Source organism: Galeopterus variegatus, unplaced genomic scaffold (assembly GCF_000696425.1).
Source record: "Galeopterus variegatus unplaced genomic scaffold, G_variegatus-3.0.2 Scaffold650, whole genome shotgun sequence".
Lineage (NCBI taxonomy): Eukaryota > Metazoa > Chordata > Mammalia > Dermoptera > Cynocephalidae > Galeopterus > Galeopterus variegatus.
In genome coordinates, this window is record NW_007726761.1 from 198,921 (window position 1) to 214,706 (window position 15,786).

At 37.8% G+C, this 15,786-nt stretch overlaps 1 protein-coding gene across 1 annotated transcript in view; it reads right to left on the reverse strand.

Annotated features, from left to right (window-relative positions):
- The window catches only part of CHD6 (chromodomain helicase DNA binding protein 6), a 150,479-nt gene that overhangs the window by 75,393 nt on the left and 59,300 nt on the right, over positions 1-15,786 (reverse strand). The window contains exons 10-15 of the mRNA XM_008570986.1: positions 13,957-14,078; positions 13,267-13,510; positions 11,883-12,059; positions 11,120-11,263; positions 7,648-7,903; positions 6,607-6,817 (exon numbers count right to left, since the gene is read on the reverse strand). Of these exons, the coding sequence (XP_008569208.1) occupies positions 6,607-6,817; positions 7,648-7,903; positions 11,120-11,263; positions 11,883-12,059; positions 13,267-13,510; positions 13,957-14,078 (1,154 nt within the window). The remainder of the gene's footprint in view (positions 1-6,606; positions 6,818-7,647; positions 7,904-11,119; positions 11,264-11,882; positions 12,060-13,266; positions 13,511-13,956; positions 14,079-15,786) is intronic.

Genomic DNA, 15,786 nt, shown 5'->3' on the forward strand with positions numbered 1-15,786 from the left:
ATTCCTCAATTTTGCAAAGATGTCAGTCCTACTCTAGTTAATGTATAAATGCCAATAAACCCCCCCCAAAATGAATATATCTATATATAGATATGTAAATGTGTATATATGTATACACATACATATACAAACATTTTTCTGGAGTTTGGGGCTAGAGTGGTCAGATGGGTTTAAAGAATAATTCTCAAGTTCATCTGGAATAATATGTGAGCAAGGGAGTAGAAGTACTGATCAAAAGAATAGGAAGGCTAGACATATATCCAACACATATACCTCAGTATATTTCATGGATAGTACTTTATATAAAGGGGAAAAAGATGGATTATTTTAGTAAATAGAAATTAGAAAATTAGACATATTTGGAAAGAAAAGAAAATGAGACTTCCATTATATGGCAATTACCACAATTACAGAAAAGACTGAAAACTAAAACAAAAAAAGAAAATCAAAGAAATCTAGTTAAAGATTACAGATTAACATGCATTATTTAATTCTTTGATCCTCACAAACCTCTAGCAAAATGATAGTAAAAGGATTTTTTTAAAGGGCATAACCCCCTCTCCCAAATAAATCCACAAACAGAACATTAGTGATAAAATTCTGAAAGCTGGAAAGTAGGCCAAGCGGTATTTGATTTGAAGAAAGCAGAATTCCAGGCAAGACACCACCTAATATCTCAGAATATCCAAAGGGAACAAACATAGTAGCACTAGGTATTCCTGCAAGTGGGGATTCTAAGAACGGGGGAACTGGTGGAATATTTGTTGAAATATCAGTCTCTTGATCATCCACCCCAGCCTTGAAGAGTGTAAAATAAACATTCTCAATCCTCTGTACTCTGGGAGATACTAACCATAGTTAAAGGTGGGTATACCATACTGAAAAAAGGGGACAGACAGAAATATTGAGAGCTCTTACTCTTTCTCAACTCTCCCCCACAACCAGCTCCTAGTAAAGTTTCCATCCTCTAGGCAGGAGAGAGGAGAGAAACAGAACTCCAAAATCCTGGCATTGAAGGGTTCCCAATGAAATGGCCCAGCTGGATGGATACTGCTCATGTATGCAGAGTGATGTCTGCAGTCAACAGCCTTGCTCACATACCCAGAGCTTCTAACCAGCTCAACAGTATCCAACCATGTGACGGCCAAGGACACCAGACATCCTAAGAGAACTCCAGATCTCAAACACAGAGGCTCTGCTTCTAGTATGGGGGGGCAAGATCCTATCACACCATCCCACCAGCAAATAACAATCACAAAGTCTTGACAAGATATAAAAAACAAAACAAATGAGCATAAACACCTACCTGAGGGCACTGGAGAGTTTAAAAAAGCAGACAGATTTTGAAGAGAAACAGAAACTTGTGATTTTGGCCAGAGGAGAGGCTGCAGTTATAGCAGCAGAGGTGTAGGGCAGCTACAACTCTGATAAAAAGCTCTGCCTTTCTGACAGGCACCAAGGGAAGGAGCCTGGGAAGCTATGACTACCAGAGAGTGAGAGCGGGTCCCAGAAAGTAGAGCGATAGAGATGTAGAACCCTGAACTCTGGATATAAACTCTACCTAAGTCTGGGGCTGACCTCTGCTTGCAGCAGGCTGTAAGCAGGCTGAACTGAGATTGGAGCACTACTTACCAGAAATGCTAATAGAGTTTGCACTTTGAGTCAAATCTAGTTAACTGCCTCTAAATAAAAATTGTCAACATCTTCGGAGCCCTATAATAGAATCCTAAATTTCTACAGCATAACATTCACAAGATCTAGGAAAATATTCAAAATTATGTAACATCTGAAGAAACAGGAAAATGTGATCCATTCTGAAGGGAAAGGACAATCAACCGATGCCAAACCTATAATGTCATAATTCAGACAAGAATTATAAAACAGCTATCATAATTGTGCTCAGTGAAATAAAGGAATGTAAGTAACAAGCAAAAGGGTAGGAAATCTCAGCAAGGAAACAAGACATTAATAAACACAGACTTAAATGAGAATCTTAGAACTAAAATATACAGTCTGTAAAATGAAGCACTGAGTGGGCTTACTAAACATGTAGATGATAGAGAAAAGAGTCAATGAACTTGAGGACAGATAAATCAAAACAAAAGAGAGAAAGAAAATGATAAAAAAAAAAAAAAAAGAACAGAACCTATGGACCTGTGGGACAGTGGGTCAACTACACAGGTAATTGTAGTCTCAGAAACAAGAGAATGGGCCAAAAAGAAATTGAAGAAATAATGACCAAAATCATCCCAAATCTGATGAAAGACATATATTTACAAATTCAAAAAGCTCAGTGAACTCCAAGCAGAATGAATTCCAGACATCACAGTCAAACTGAAAACTAAAAATTAAAGGAAAAATCTTGGAAGTAGAGTAAATCAACACATTGAATATGGAGGAACAATTTGAATGACTGCAGAACTTTTTCCATCAGAAACAATGGCAGCCAGAACACAGTAGATTTACAGTTTAAATTGCTGAAAGAAAAAAATGTCAATGTAGAATTCTGATATGAAAGATATAAACAAATAAAGAGAAAAAATATGACTTGGAGAAAACAGACATAGATAAAAAAAATTCTATCATGATCAACTTCAGAAAGATAAGAAAAGACTATACCTGTGAAAAAACAGTGCTATAAAAATTGAAAAATTACAAGAAAATGTTCTGGGAAATTAAATACATAATTACAAAAAGAAAACCTAGGGGTTCAAGTTGGAAGATAAAGTAGCAGAAGTCTATCGGAAGATATAGCAAAAGATAATGAGACAGAAAATAAAGAAAAGGGAATATTAGGTGATCAGTCCAGAAGGTCTGACACATGAATAATAGGTGATCCACAAAGAAAACAAAAAGAAATAATAAAGAAAAACTCAAGAAAATTCCCTGGAACCAAAGAAACTTACATTTCAAAGACAGATCTACTTAGTAACCAGTACAATGAAGCAGTTCATTGCAAAATTTCATAGGACTGGGGACAAAGAGAAAACACCAAACTTCTAAAAAGAAAAAACATCATATACACAGACCAGGAATCCCAAAGGCTTTGAACTCAACAGCAAACTTACAAGCTAGAGGACGGTAGAGTAACACCTTCAAAATTCTGTAGGAAAAGGATTTCTAACCTAGAATCTCAAATACAGCCAAACTATTACTTAAGAATGAAGGCAGGCTAAAAACATTTTCAGGCAATGTCTCAAAATTTAGCTATCATTCACCCTTTCTCAGAGGCTCCTAGAAGAGGTGCTCCAACATGGAACCCGCCAACAAGAGGGAAAGAAAGAAACTTGTCAGCATGATGAAAGGAGACAGAGCACAGATGACAACTATGTACTGGGGGGAGGAGCAATGGGACAGGGAGAAGCAGGTCAAGAGGTCCCAGGAAACATGGCCTGAGAAGAGGGGTCTGACGTGTTGGAATATAATGAGAGGAAATTTAGACAACCAGGTAAAGGTTGCAGCCCAATTATAATAAGTGTATGGTAAAATAAGTGATCAAATAAGATCATTTTTAGCTTGAAGGAAAATAAAAACTGTACAAGAAAGAAGAAGTACACAGCATACTACACAGCTGAGCTGTAATTTAGCATTTTCATAAATCACCATAAACACTGAATATCAATCTAACCTAAAGTATTTTGTGGCACACTGGGAAGATGGGAAGACAGGAAATTGAAGACACAGCAGTTATGAGAGGCAGGGAAAGAAGGCTAAGTACTCATCTTACACAGTGAGACAGATAATACCTAAAACTGAAAAATAACAAGAAATTACAACTAATAACATTACTAGCTATAAATACCAAAAGAAATAGCATAAAGAGCTCAAAGTAATTGCTTTGGGGGTGTGGGAAACTGGGGAAAGGGAGAGAGTGAAATAGGAAACACATTTTTTTCATAAGTCTAATAGAATGATTTCACTCTATACTACATTACATGTTCAACTTTGACAAAAATAAAAACTAAGAAGAGGAAAAGTAATGATAACAATTAAGGCCAAGAAGAACCCTGTTGGATGTGGTTGGGGTGAAGAAATCATAAAAGAATGAAAAGGAAATACTTATTACATGTTCAACTTTGACAAAAATAAAAACTAAGAAGAGGAAAAGTAATGATAACAATTAAGGCCAGAAGAACCCTGTTGGATGTGGTTGGGGTGAAGAAATCATAAAAGAATGAAAAGGAAATACTTCAGAATGTTTATATGATCTCATGATTGAGAGGTGGGTGAAGTCTTTTAAAGCACATTAATTTAAGCGTGTAAGCTTAAATTTAAGCATAAAAAAGAATTTAAGCTTAAAGTTGTTTTAAGACAAAGATTTGACTATTATAAAATTAAGAAATCCTAAAGACAAAATAAAAACCCATACCCATAATGAAAATTAAAAGGCAAAAACAAGGGCCGGCCTGGTGGCGCACTGGATAGTGCGCCGCTTGGGAAGCGCGGCGGCGCTCCCGCCCGAGGGTTCGGATCCCACATACAGACCGGTTCCCGCTCACTGGCTGAGCGAGGCGCGGGAGCAACACCGAGGGTTGCAATCCCGTTGCCGGTCCCCGGTCCGGTACGGGGGCAACACTGAGGGTTGCGATCCGTTGCCGGACACGGAAAAAGACAAAAGACAAAAAAAAAAAAGGCAAAAACAACACTGAGAAAAGTATTTCCAATATATTCTTAAGCAGACACAATTCTTATGATTAATAAACAAAAAAGCCAAAAAGTAACAAAAGAGAGGAAAAATATGAATAAGCAATCCACAAAAAAGAAATATAAAAAGCTAATAAATATGAAAAAAGATTCATCCTCATTAGTAATCAGAAATACTAATTAAAAGAAGAACCACAATTTTGGCTTACTAACTTAGCAAAGATTAAGAGTATTAATAGAATTGATCAGAATATGGAAAAAAAGCATTCTCATACAGTACTGAAAGGCTGATAAATAAAACACTCTTACTAGATGGTGTTTTAGAAATATGTATTAAATTTTTTTTAAAATGTACATTGGAATTTATTCTAAGGAAATAACTAGAAACATTCACAATGACTATAAGGGGATTTTCTTCATAGAGTCCCTTAACATGATAAAAAATTGGAAACAACCTATAAGACAGAATATCATGCAGATTACCAAAATTTTGTTATAGAAAAATAAAGAAAAAACTTCATAATATATTAAATAAAAAATGTGAGTTAAAAGGAGAATGTAGAGTATTATCACAATTCAAAAAAGTAAACAAACTAAATGTATGTATGCGGAAAGAAAAAAGACTGAAAGGTAAACCTCCAAGAATGAATGAGGACTTGTGCAAGAGGTGGTGGTATACAATTCCACATTTATACTTAAGTAACTTGAACACAATATTGAGTAATAAATGATAAAGAAAAAATAGCATAAAAGGGAGCTAAATAAAGACTTCTGCATTTACACAAAGTCTGTTAAATGCACTGTTAGTCATCTTGGGGGAGTTCTTTTACAAAAATCTGCAAACTAATAGTTGTATATATTTTGAAGACTAAGATAATATAAGAAGCAAGTGCTCTGGCAATGGGTTCCTAATCTATAGTGAATTTATAAACTACAAAACTGCTTTACCAGTTTTGATTTATTTGTAGTAGCTTCCTAGAAGGAAAAAAATAATACAAATCTTCCTTTAGTATTCTTTCTATAAAGTACATGTAATTTATATGGGCAAACGGAATCTTAAAGGATAAGAACATGTGTTAAGACATCTGAGATTTGCTATGATTTTACATATGAAAACAAATATTTTCTTTAAACTTAGCAATGCCTAGGCTACTAGTTTCTATGACCTTGAAAAGTCTTTTATCATTAAGAGTAAATTTTCTAAAAACCATTTATCATCTTCAGATCACTGATTTATCACAATGACCGAAAATCTAAGGTGCAGTGTATGATAGGAACAAATAATTCCCACACAGAATCCAAATAACCCATATAACATCATAGACTTTTTACCTGCATGAATAGTGAAATTTAGGTTCAATGAATTATAGGGGTGCAAACAAGAAAATTAATTGGGATGCCATAGCTAGTATATCATAAAACCTTAGAAAGCTTGCTGGGAAAGGACATAAAATATCCCCAAATTCTTTCTCTGGGAGTTGCCTGCCAGCTTTAGCTCTTTTAGAAACCTGACATAGTGATGCTTTCCAGGCTGTATTTCTCTCATCATCAAGCAACAAAAATGTAAATACATTATTTTCCTAACATTTTCTAATGCTATTTGAATTCTGTTTCTTCCAACTAAAGTGAACATAAATAAACATGTGGAATTTTTTTTAAGCAAGGCAAGGACTCCACACTATACTATGAAATTTACTCTAGACGGTTAAACCTGAGTATATTTGGTTATAAGATTTAACTTTGAGTTTCTGTTAATCCTTAAGAGGAGATTCCTTTTCCTCATTTTTTAAATGTTTTGTTGATGGGCTGGCTGGTTAGCAAAGTTGGTTAGAGGGCAGTCTTGTAACACCAAGGTCAAGGGTTAAGATCCCACTACCAGCCAGCTGCCAAAAAAAAAAGATATAAAGGAAAGGAACCACCCACAGCCATAGTGCTGGATGCAGAGCTTTGACATGAGCTCACCTTCTTTGGATGAGATAATCTTCCAGGATATCGAGGCAGCGCACCATCTGCGAGAAGATGAGTACTTTGTGGCCACCTGCAATCAGCTTAGGGAGTAGTTTATCAATCAGCACCAGCTTCCCTGCTGCCTGAATCATGGCCTGCAGCTGAAAGTCAGGGGCATCAGGGCTGTGGGTTTTTCGAAAATCTTCCAGAATTTTCTCCTCCGCCCCTGAAAGGGAATGAAGCAAAACTATTCCTTGAGCAATATATAAGGGTAAAAGCTGCTCTCTGTTTTACACATCCTACAAAAAGGAAGTGAATTCTTAGGTCCTGGACCAGCAGTCCAGCAAGTGGCCACTGGTGTGCATCCCTGCTCTGTGCCCTCAGTGGAGGGCTCAGCAGTGGCCGCAAAGACATCTTGCAGAGAACGTGTGCTTTGCTTTCCTGGGAAGTCCCACTAAGTAGAGAAAGGATTTGAGGTACCAAGTCCTAAGCTGACTCACCCAAGCAAGGAAAACTTCCCAGAAAGTTGACAAAAAAGATCTTCATACCTCTTGACATCACAAAGACTAGCTGTAAGAGAATCCAAGTCACATTTTGCTTTAAAAATTTCTCGAAAAGTTTACTGTAAAAACACTTTCCAACATCTTCTCTAACTAGTACAGTTAACTGCTAAGTTATCTACAGAGAGTTTTATTCTCATTGCAGCATTTTCCTTTATTCAACTACATCACACACATTTCTCAGTCCACAAGCAGAAAGTGAGGCTAGACTGCGAATAAATAAAGGGCAGCAAACTGATGAATGACATCCGTCTTCTGCCAGGCAGAGCATGTACTGCAGAGGCACAGAGGTGAACTTGGCTGTGTGCTTATTAGCTGGATGGCTTAGGCAATTCCCCGACCTCTCTGAACCTGTTTTATACTCTGTAAAAAGGTAAGAATACATACATTCTAGCATATATTGAAAATCCAATACATATATGAGATCTCCCATTATCATTAGCTTGCAGCAAAGACCCATGGCAGTCCCGAGTTACTCCCTAGTGCCCCGACTCACCATTGATCAGGTAGGGATGGTTACAGCATTTCCTCAGCTCCATCATGGTATTGATGAGATTGGGCATGTTGTGCTGATTTGCCCCCTTGGTCAGGAAGGAAAAATTCTTCTCCAGGATGGCACGGTAGTATTTTTTCTGGATATTGGTCAGTTCCACTTCAATGATCGTCTCTTGTTTGGGAGCAAGGTTCTTTTCCACGTCATCTTTCAGCCGCCGAAGCATCATTGGTTTTAGGATAGATTGCAGTTTCTTTACCTGTCCAAGGAAATGAGACCTATTCACCTACCCTAAGCCTGATTTAATGATTACTGGGGTATTCCAACATTCACTATGATCTCCTGAACATCTAATCATAGTACTAAAAGAAACATCATAATTGATTCCTGAAAATGGGGAATTTCTAATAGTACTGAAAGGAAAAAAAGGGATCTGGTTTTAATTCACAAGTAATTGCCTATGTGGCAATCTCACAAAATAAAAAAGGAGAAAGATACAAAAGACAGTACCTATTCTCTAGAAAACAAACCCCTCTCGCTCTTTCTCTAGCACACACACATGCACAGTAATTACTTGAAGAATATTTTAAGTCATGTTAGGAGGTACAAGTGATATATTGCAAAAGGAAGACTTAGACACTGAAAGAACAGAGTAAGAAGTAGATACAATTTGGAAATGGATTCCTCCTATACCTTTTAAATGACAACAGCAGCATTACATGTTTGGGGGTAGCAGTATATACAGAATGCTGTCACATCAGGGGCACTTTAAGCCTGACAGTGTTCTTTGCTATGATTTGTCTGTGCTTCTCCTCACAGCCCAGGCCTGGACAGCAGATCTCTACTCACTTGACTGCACCAGCAAGGTGACTTGTTCCCTCTCCCAGGAAGACAAGAACAGAGTAAGGGAGTCAAAGCACCTGAGTTAACCTGGAGCTAAAACATGATACAAGTAAGATTAACCCTGATGGGAAAATAAAATAAGGGAAAGTGAAAGTGCAAAAGAAGGGCCGACCCCGTGGCTCACTCGGGAGAGTGCGGCGCTGGGAGTGCAGCGGCGCTGGGAGCGCCGAGGCCGTGGGTTCGGATCCTATATAGGGATGGCTGGTGCACTCACTGGCTGAGCGCGGTGTGGGCGACACCACATCAAGGGCTGCGATCCCATTACCGGTCACAAAAACAACAACAACAACAACAACAAAAAAAAAGAAAGTGCAAAAGAAATTAAGTTTCAAGTCAGAAAGAGCTGTTCAAAAAATTTAAAAGGGGTAGATTCTGCATAAATAAGCTGTGTGCTGTGGCAATGCTTCCAAAAAAGCATAAAATGATTTACAGAGAGTAATTTAGAAGAGTTACTTACTGGAGCAAGTTTTAGACAATGATGAATATGCTTTACTTTGGAAACAGATGCTTTCTAGAACTTTTGTTTGCCTTGCTTTAAAATATAAACATCTCAAAGAAGCAGAGAGTAGAATGGTGGTCACCAGGGACTGGGGTAGGGGGTGGGGGGTGGGATGGAGAGGAAACTGGGGAGATGTTGGTCAAAGGATACAAAATTCAGTTAGGAGAAACAAGTTCAAGAGCTCTATTGCACAACACGGTGACTATAATTAACAACAATGCATTCTTGAAGATTGCTGAGAGTGGATTTTGAGTGCTCTCACCACAAAAAATAAATGAGGTAATGCATATTTTAATTAGCTTGATTTAGCCATTCTACAATGCATACATATTTCAAAACATCATTTGCACATGATAAATACATACACTTTTTCTCAACTAGAAAAAGATAAATTTTTAAAAAATTTAAAATTAAAATATAGACCTTTGATGCCATTTTTATGGTTTTCTCCTAACTCACTCCAATCTTAAACCTAACCCTTTTATGAGACCTTGATTTTACCAACCAAGGGTTCTTAGGAATCTAATCCTCCAAACGGGTAAGGAATTACTATGTAAGAACCCAAAGAGAAGAGATACAACTAGCTAATTGTTAAAGACAGGGACAAATGTCAATCTGCCACATGCTGTATTCAGCTTTTGCCCTTTTCTTGGTTCATACCTTGAATCATTTAGAGTATACTATATGCCAGACACTGTGCTGGTCAATACAACAAACACAACTTTGGAGATGTGGGCCTTGTCCTCAAGGAGATCATTGTCTAGGAAGAAGAAAAAATGCATACCACAAATTAAGTGCAATGGGAGAAGAGGATGCATTTCTAATGGCCTGAAAATGGAGAGATGGTTGGAGTTGGCTTTTGAAGGATCAACAGATATTACAAATGTAAAAAAGGGGGATTAAGTTTGATTATTCATTGTTCTCAAAGTCTGACTTGCATCGGAAATAGAAAACAACAGACCGGAACCACAGTCTACCCTTGACATCTGTTAGTGAAATTCCAAAACCTTTTCATTCCCCAAATTCTCAGCCCCAACCTACTTTCACACCATTACTAGATTAATTTGGCAAAACTAGTTACATCATTCCTGCAATATGAGTGTTTCATGGCTTCCCTATTACCTACTGAATTCTTCAACCTGTTGTTCAAGATCTTAAAACAATACAACCCTAAACTCCTCTGGCCTCATACTCCTCAATTCATCCACCCATTTTCAGCTCAGCTAGATGATTCCCCACTTTTGAACAAATTCCATGGCTCTCATTATGCTGGGTTTTTTCCCTATGCAAAGTAGTCGGCACCCTTCTCACTCCACCTGTTGAAAACTTACCCATCCCACAAAATGCATTTTCCAATTGTACTCTCTCCATGAAGTCTTCCCTGATTGTCAAGCAAATGTGACCTTTCTCTCCTTTAAAGTCCCCAAGTCTATTGTTTATTCCTCTTACAGCACTTAAACTTGTCTGGCTTATTTCTATAATCTCTAGTAGATTTCTACCCATAATAGATAGATATTCATAAATATTGGTTGCTTTAAGTCAGCTTCGAGTCCAACAAGCTAGACTCAGGACTGAACCTTCAAAAACAGGAAATTCAGTTGATCTGGACAAAGCTGGACCTAACAACTATGCTAGGTATATGACTGCCTTCTTTTTTTCACTACCTGTGTATTGTGTTGTACTCAAGAAGATGGGCCTGGGAACATATTGCACATTATGTAAGAGGAAGGTTGAAGGATGAGGGAAGCAGAAGAAAGCACCATGCTCTTGGGGCCAGAGCTATAAGCACCAGCACTGAACATGGAAGTGAGATCACTGAAGCAGGACACCTGATATGCTAACGTGAGTTATTCTGGATGTTGACTCCCCTATCCTCTGGAGTAGTAAGAACTGCTCATAATCAGCTTACTCTCCACAACATGAACAAACAAATGCATAAATTAAAGGCGGTAATGCTTATTTTACCAAGGACGTGAGAACTTGCTAAATCATGTCCCACAATGACCTGCTGTTCTCCTTGATGGTGAAGGTAACCATCACATTGACTCCTTAATCCTTCAGGCCCCTAATTACCTGTTCTTCTGTTTTCAGATCTCCAAACTCCTCCAAGAAAGCAGTCTCTGAAGGAAACTGTGATGGCTCCAAAAAATTTAGCAAACTGAAGAGTTCCTCCACAGAGTTCTGCAAGGGTGTTCCAGTGAGCAGCACCTTATGTTCCTGCACAAATTAAAAGCACATGATGAACAGGCTTGAGCCACCAAAATTGTATATTTTAGTGGAGAAAATTACACCAGGGCATTCTGTGCTCAATTTGGGGCAATTCTATTCTCTTTTAATGAAAAGATAGTGTGCCAACACTTCACAGGGGCACAGTCAACCTTTCTTTCACATCACTGATTCTAGCAGCAATTTCCTGTTAATTAAAGCAACTATTCATTCATTCACTCAATACTATTGAGTGCCTACCCACCACATGCTGGGCACTGTGCCAAGGAAGTAATGTTAAAAGGCCATCATCTTTGGTACCAGTTCATTCAGGGACCCAGAAACAAGCCAAAACACCTTACATTTCCAGGTCAAAAATTTCATATTTAAGAATCACCTAAGTCCCTCTGGGAATCAATCTGTGGCAAACGTCAAATTGTTGACCCAGTTTATAATGATAACAAAAAATCTGATTCCTACACTATCACACTATAGAGAGCAAAAAGAAAATCTACAGTAAAAGGACTATGTACAAGTAAGCTATATGCAGTATGACTAATGGCTAAAGAATGCTTCTTCCATGCTGAATAGAAGGAACCTGTGTTTATATAAAGAGCCTGCTAATGCTCACCAGGGCCATGAGCTTTAGACCCTCCAGGAGTTTGCAGTTCCTATTCTTCAATCTGTGAGCTTCATCAATTATCACACAGCTCCAGTGAATCTTCTTCAGCTCTGGACAATCTGCCAGGATCATCTCAAATGTTGTGATGACGACATGGAACTTGAAGACTCCTGAAAGGGGGTTTCCCTGAGAATGACACAACCGAAGGCACAGATTTACACCATAGCTACATAATCCTGCTATGGGTTACCTGCTGGATTAGAGGAGGCAGCACTATAAAAGCTAGGGCCTAGGTGAGAAGCCAACAAGCACTGCTCTTCCTCATGTGAAGAAGGAGAGAACATAAGAATGAACCAGCTATTTAGATAAGAGAGACCTCACAGCATCAATCAAACAAAGAAGACAGCATGTGCACTTACAAAGGTGAGAGGGATGAGCAATATGGAAAGAACAGCAAAGAAGCTTTTTATTTGTTAATTGCCATAATAAGGAAAGCAGATGGGTGGTGATTCATGCATTCCCAGCAAGGCGTCAGTCTAAAGAATGCATAGCTTGAATGTCCAAGGAACCCCCTGCTATTTTTCACATTTAATTAATTTTACCTTGCAACTTAAGTTCTAGCACAGATTCACAGTAATGATCTCAGTTCACTTGGGACAAGTGCTACCAGGCAGGACACGTCTTTGTCTTTCAGCCTGTCTCGGTATTGCCATCACATTTCAAGGACTGAGCTGCATCATGTTAGAGCACATCTTAAATTTCTTTTAAGTGTCTCCTTCTGCTGTCTACAAAATCCCTAGGGAGAGCACTGGATTTCCTCTGGTTGGAGTCATTTAATTTTTACCTTGCTTAATCATAAAAACCAGTGCCCAGGCCAAGCATACAACCATACTCAGTGAAGTGATTATACTTAATAAAACTTTTTATAAAAGTTCTGTTGTGCTTTTAACAATTTTAAATCTGTTTTCTCCTTATCCTTCTCTGTCAAATCTGTTAACCTCCTTTCCAAATTCTCTGGCTGGGAATCCATCCTCTGCATACTAATTCTTCTGCTCACTTTCTTCACTAAGAACATAAAAATTCAGATAAAATCTTCCGCATATAAAAGCAACTTCATAAGACAACCAATAAGCCAAGCTTTCAATGTCCTAAAAAAGCCTCTGGTACATCTCAGAGAGTTTGGAAAGCATGTCCCACAGTCCTGTGTTTTATCATAAATTAAAATAAACTACCAGGGAGGAGCAAGAAGTCAGCCTCAGCAAAGACATGGCTCTACAAAGTAAGTCAACAGTAACCTAAGGTGCAGGGCACTAAAACTCCTGAATGTAAATGACAGGAAGGCTGTTCTGAGCTCTTCCAGCCCCTGGGTCTAAGTGACTCACATGAGGCTTACCTGTGCATCTCTGTACACCATTTCATATTGCTGGATCATCTGCCTGCTGATCTGGCTGCCATGGTATACAATGGCATTCATCTCCGTCCACGTCCGGAACTCCCTCTCCCAGTTAGTGATGGTGGAGAGAGGGGCGATGATGAGAAAAGGGCCGTGGATTCCCCTGAAGAATATTTCTGAAAGGAATGTGATGGACTGGATGGTTTTCCCTAGGCCCATCTCATCAGCCAAAATACAGTTTTTCCTGCAGAAAGTAAGAAATATAGGAAGGAGGTAATTCATTATCAGTATAGGAAAGTTGTAGAGGTTGGCTGTAACTAAAAAGACTATAAAGATGCTTCAGAAATACACCTTGACCTGTAAGGTCATCAGCGAAGACTTTATCGCACTTTATAGATATGAAATTGAAGCTAGTTTTTATTATTATTTATACCCTGCCTGCTGGTTAGATTAGCCAAAAATAAAAATAAAAAAGCATAAAGTCAGTGACATCTAAAGATCATTCCTTTTGGTTGGAAAAACACCTGACAAAAAAAGTAAATCAAGTCTTAGAATGACTGATGTACAAAGATTACCGCCCTTAATCAATGGCTGTGCTGTGCCCTCTCACCACTCTGCTGCTGCTCTAGGTTTTCCAGGCCAAGGCAACAATATTTCTCCAGATACAAACTTTTGATTCTGGTTCCTCACCTGTTATACCAATTAAAAAGAAGCCAGTTCATCCCCTCCAGCTGGTACTCCCGGAGCTGGTTACTATTCTTATATTCGCGAGACTTCTCGAGTTTCTGCCAGGAGTCTGAGGCAGGCCTCTCCTAAGAAGCAAAGCAGGGAGCACAATACACAGAGAATGATGTTTTATTAGCAAACCATGGGTAATAGTGGGGAAAGTGGCAAGTCTCAAACACTGCTTAAGGCTGGTTTTAAACTGTTCTTATTATTTTCTGAGTAATGTGCAGAACATATATTTTCCAGATTTTACCAGATTAAACAAAGAACACCTCTATAAAATTTGCAAGTAATTAAGAAGAGAAACAGACCTAACTAAAATCTTGGTAAGTGTTACACTGTTTTACTTAGACTCTTAGATGTCACTACCATTTACACTTTAATCTCCCTGCGCTAATATTAGTCAGGTTTTTTAGTTTCTATAAACAATTTCTATTATTTCTTTGTGTCTAGGGTATCAGCTAAGGAAGCACAGTAAGTCAAATATTTTGTTGGTTAGTTTCTAAAATCAGCCCATAGGCAAAAAGTTTGAGGATCAAAACTGCAAATTAAATTCCTCCTAAACGAAATAGAGGCAGTCTTAATATTTTTCCATATGAAACACCAGTTTCTTAAAATAATTAATCTTTTCTCTACTGATACAAAATGCCACTTTTATCACATATACAAAGTTCCAGTATATCCATGGAGCTAAATCTAGATTCTTCATTTCATTCCACTGGCTTGTTTGTCTACTACTACAATAAAACCACACTTTTTACCTACTGTAGCTATATATCTGATGGGGAATTAGTTTTCAAAAATGTCTTATCTGTTCTATGCTATTTACTATTCTGTATAACTTTAGAATCAATTTGTCAAGTTCTCTTAAAATCTCAGTGAAATTTCAATTAGACTTACACTACACTTATTAATTTGGGGAAAACTTAAATCTTTATGTACTGAGCCATCCCATTCAAAAATTTCGTTTATTTAGGTTTTTTATTATTTGGACAGAGACTCGATTATTTTGTTTAAGACAAATTAAGCCCTAAATTGACACTTTAAGGTCTTACAAATAAAATGTTCTTAGCTATACCTGTAGTTATAAACGGGAATATTGATACAGTAGCTTCTCTAAACAGCAATTTTAGTCTTTGGTAATTCTACTTTGGATTACTGCAATAAAGTTTACACCTGATATACATTAACTAAAACTAATCCATTTGCATATGAGATTTAATAAAATATCCCCAATTATATCTCTCATATTTGGAAATGTGTAAGCTGTCCATGGTCTTTCAGAAAAATACATCACAATTTACCTACAAAATTACTACAGCTATGATTAGACTAATAAGCACTTTGAAATGAGACTCTGTTGAATATTATTACCAGCATATACTTACAAGTGTTTTCAGAAATAAAGGAGAAAAAATACATCACTCCAATAAAAGAAAAATTATTTTAAGAATAAGCTTCTAAGCAAAGATATTCCTATATAAATTCTCCTGCTCTGTTCCCTTAAAGAAATTACCTTCCTCTTAGCCTACAAGAACCATTCAGCCTGAAACCCACTCCACAGGGCGTTCTTCCCTCCTCTGCAACCCATTTCATAGGGCATATGCTTCCCTCCTCTACTAGATACTATGCAACCCATCCCATGAAGCATTGTTCCCTACTCTACTCCATATCTCCACAGATATCACGGAGAGCCTTTCTGGAAGCTTCCTTACCTCTAGTGACTCAAGCGGCTTGGTATCTGCATTGTAGATACCATATAAAAAATTTCACTGTATATTTCTACTTCTCAGC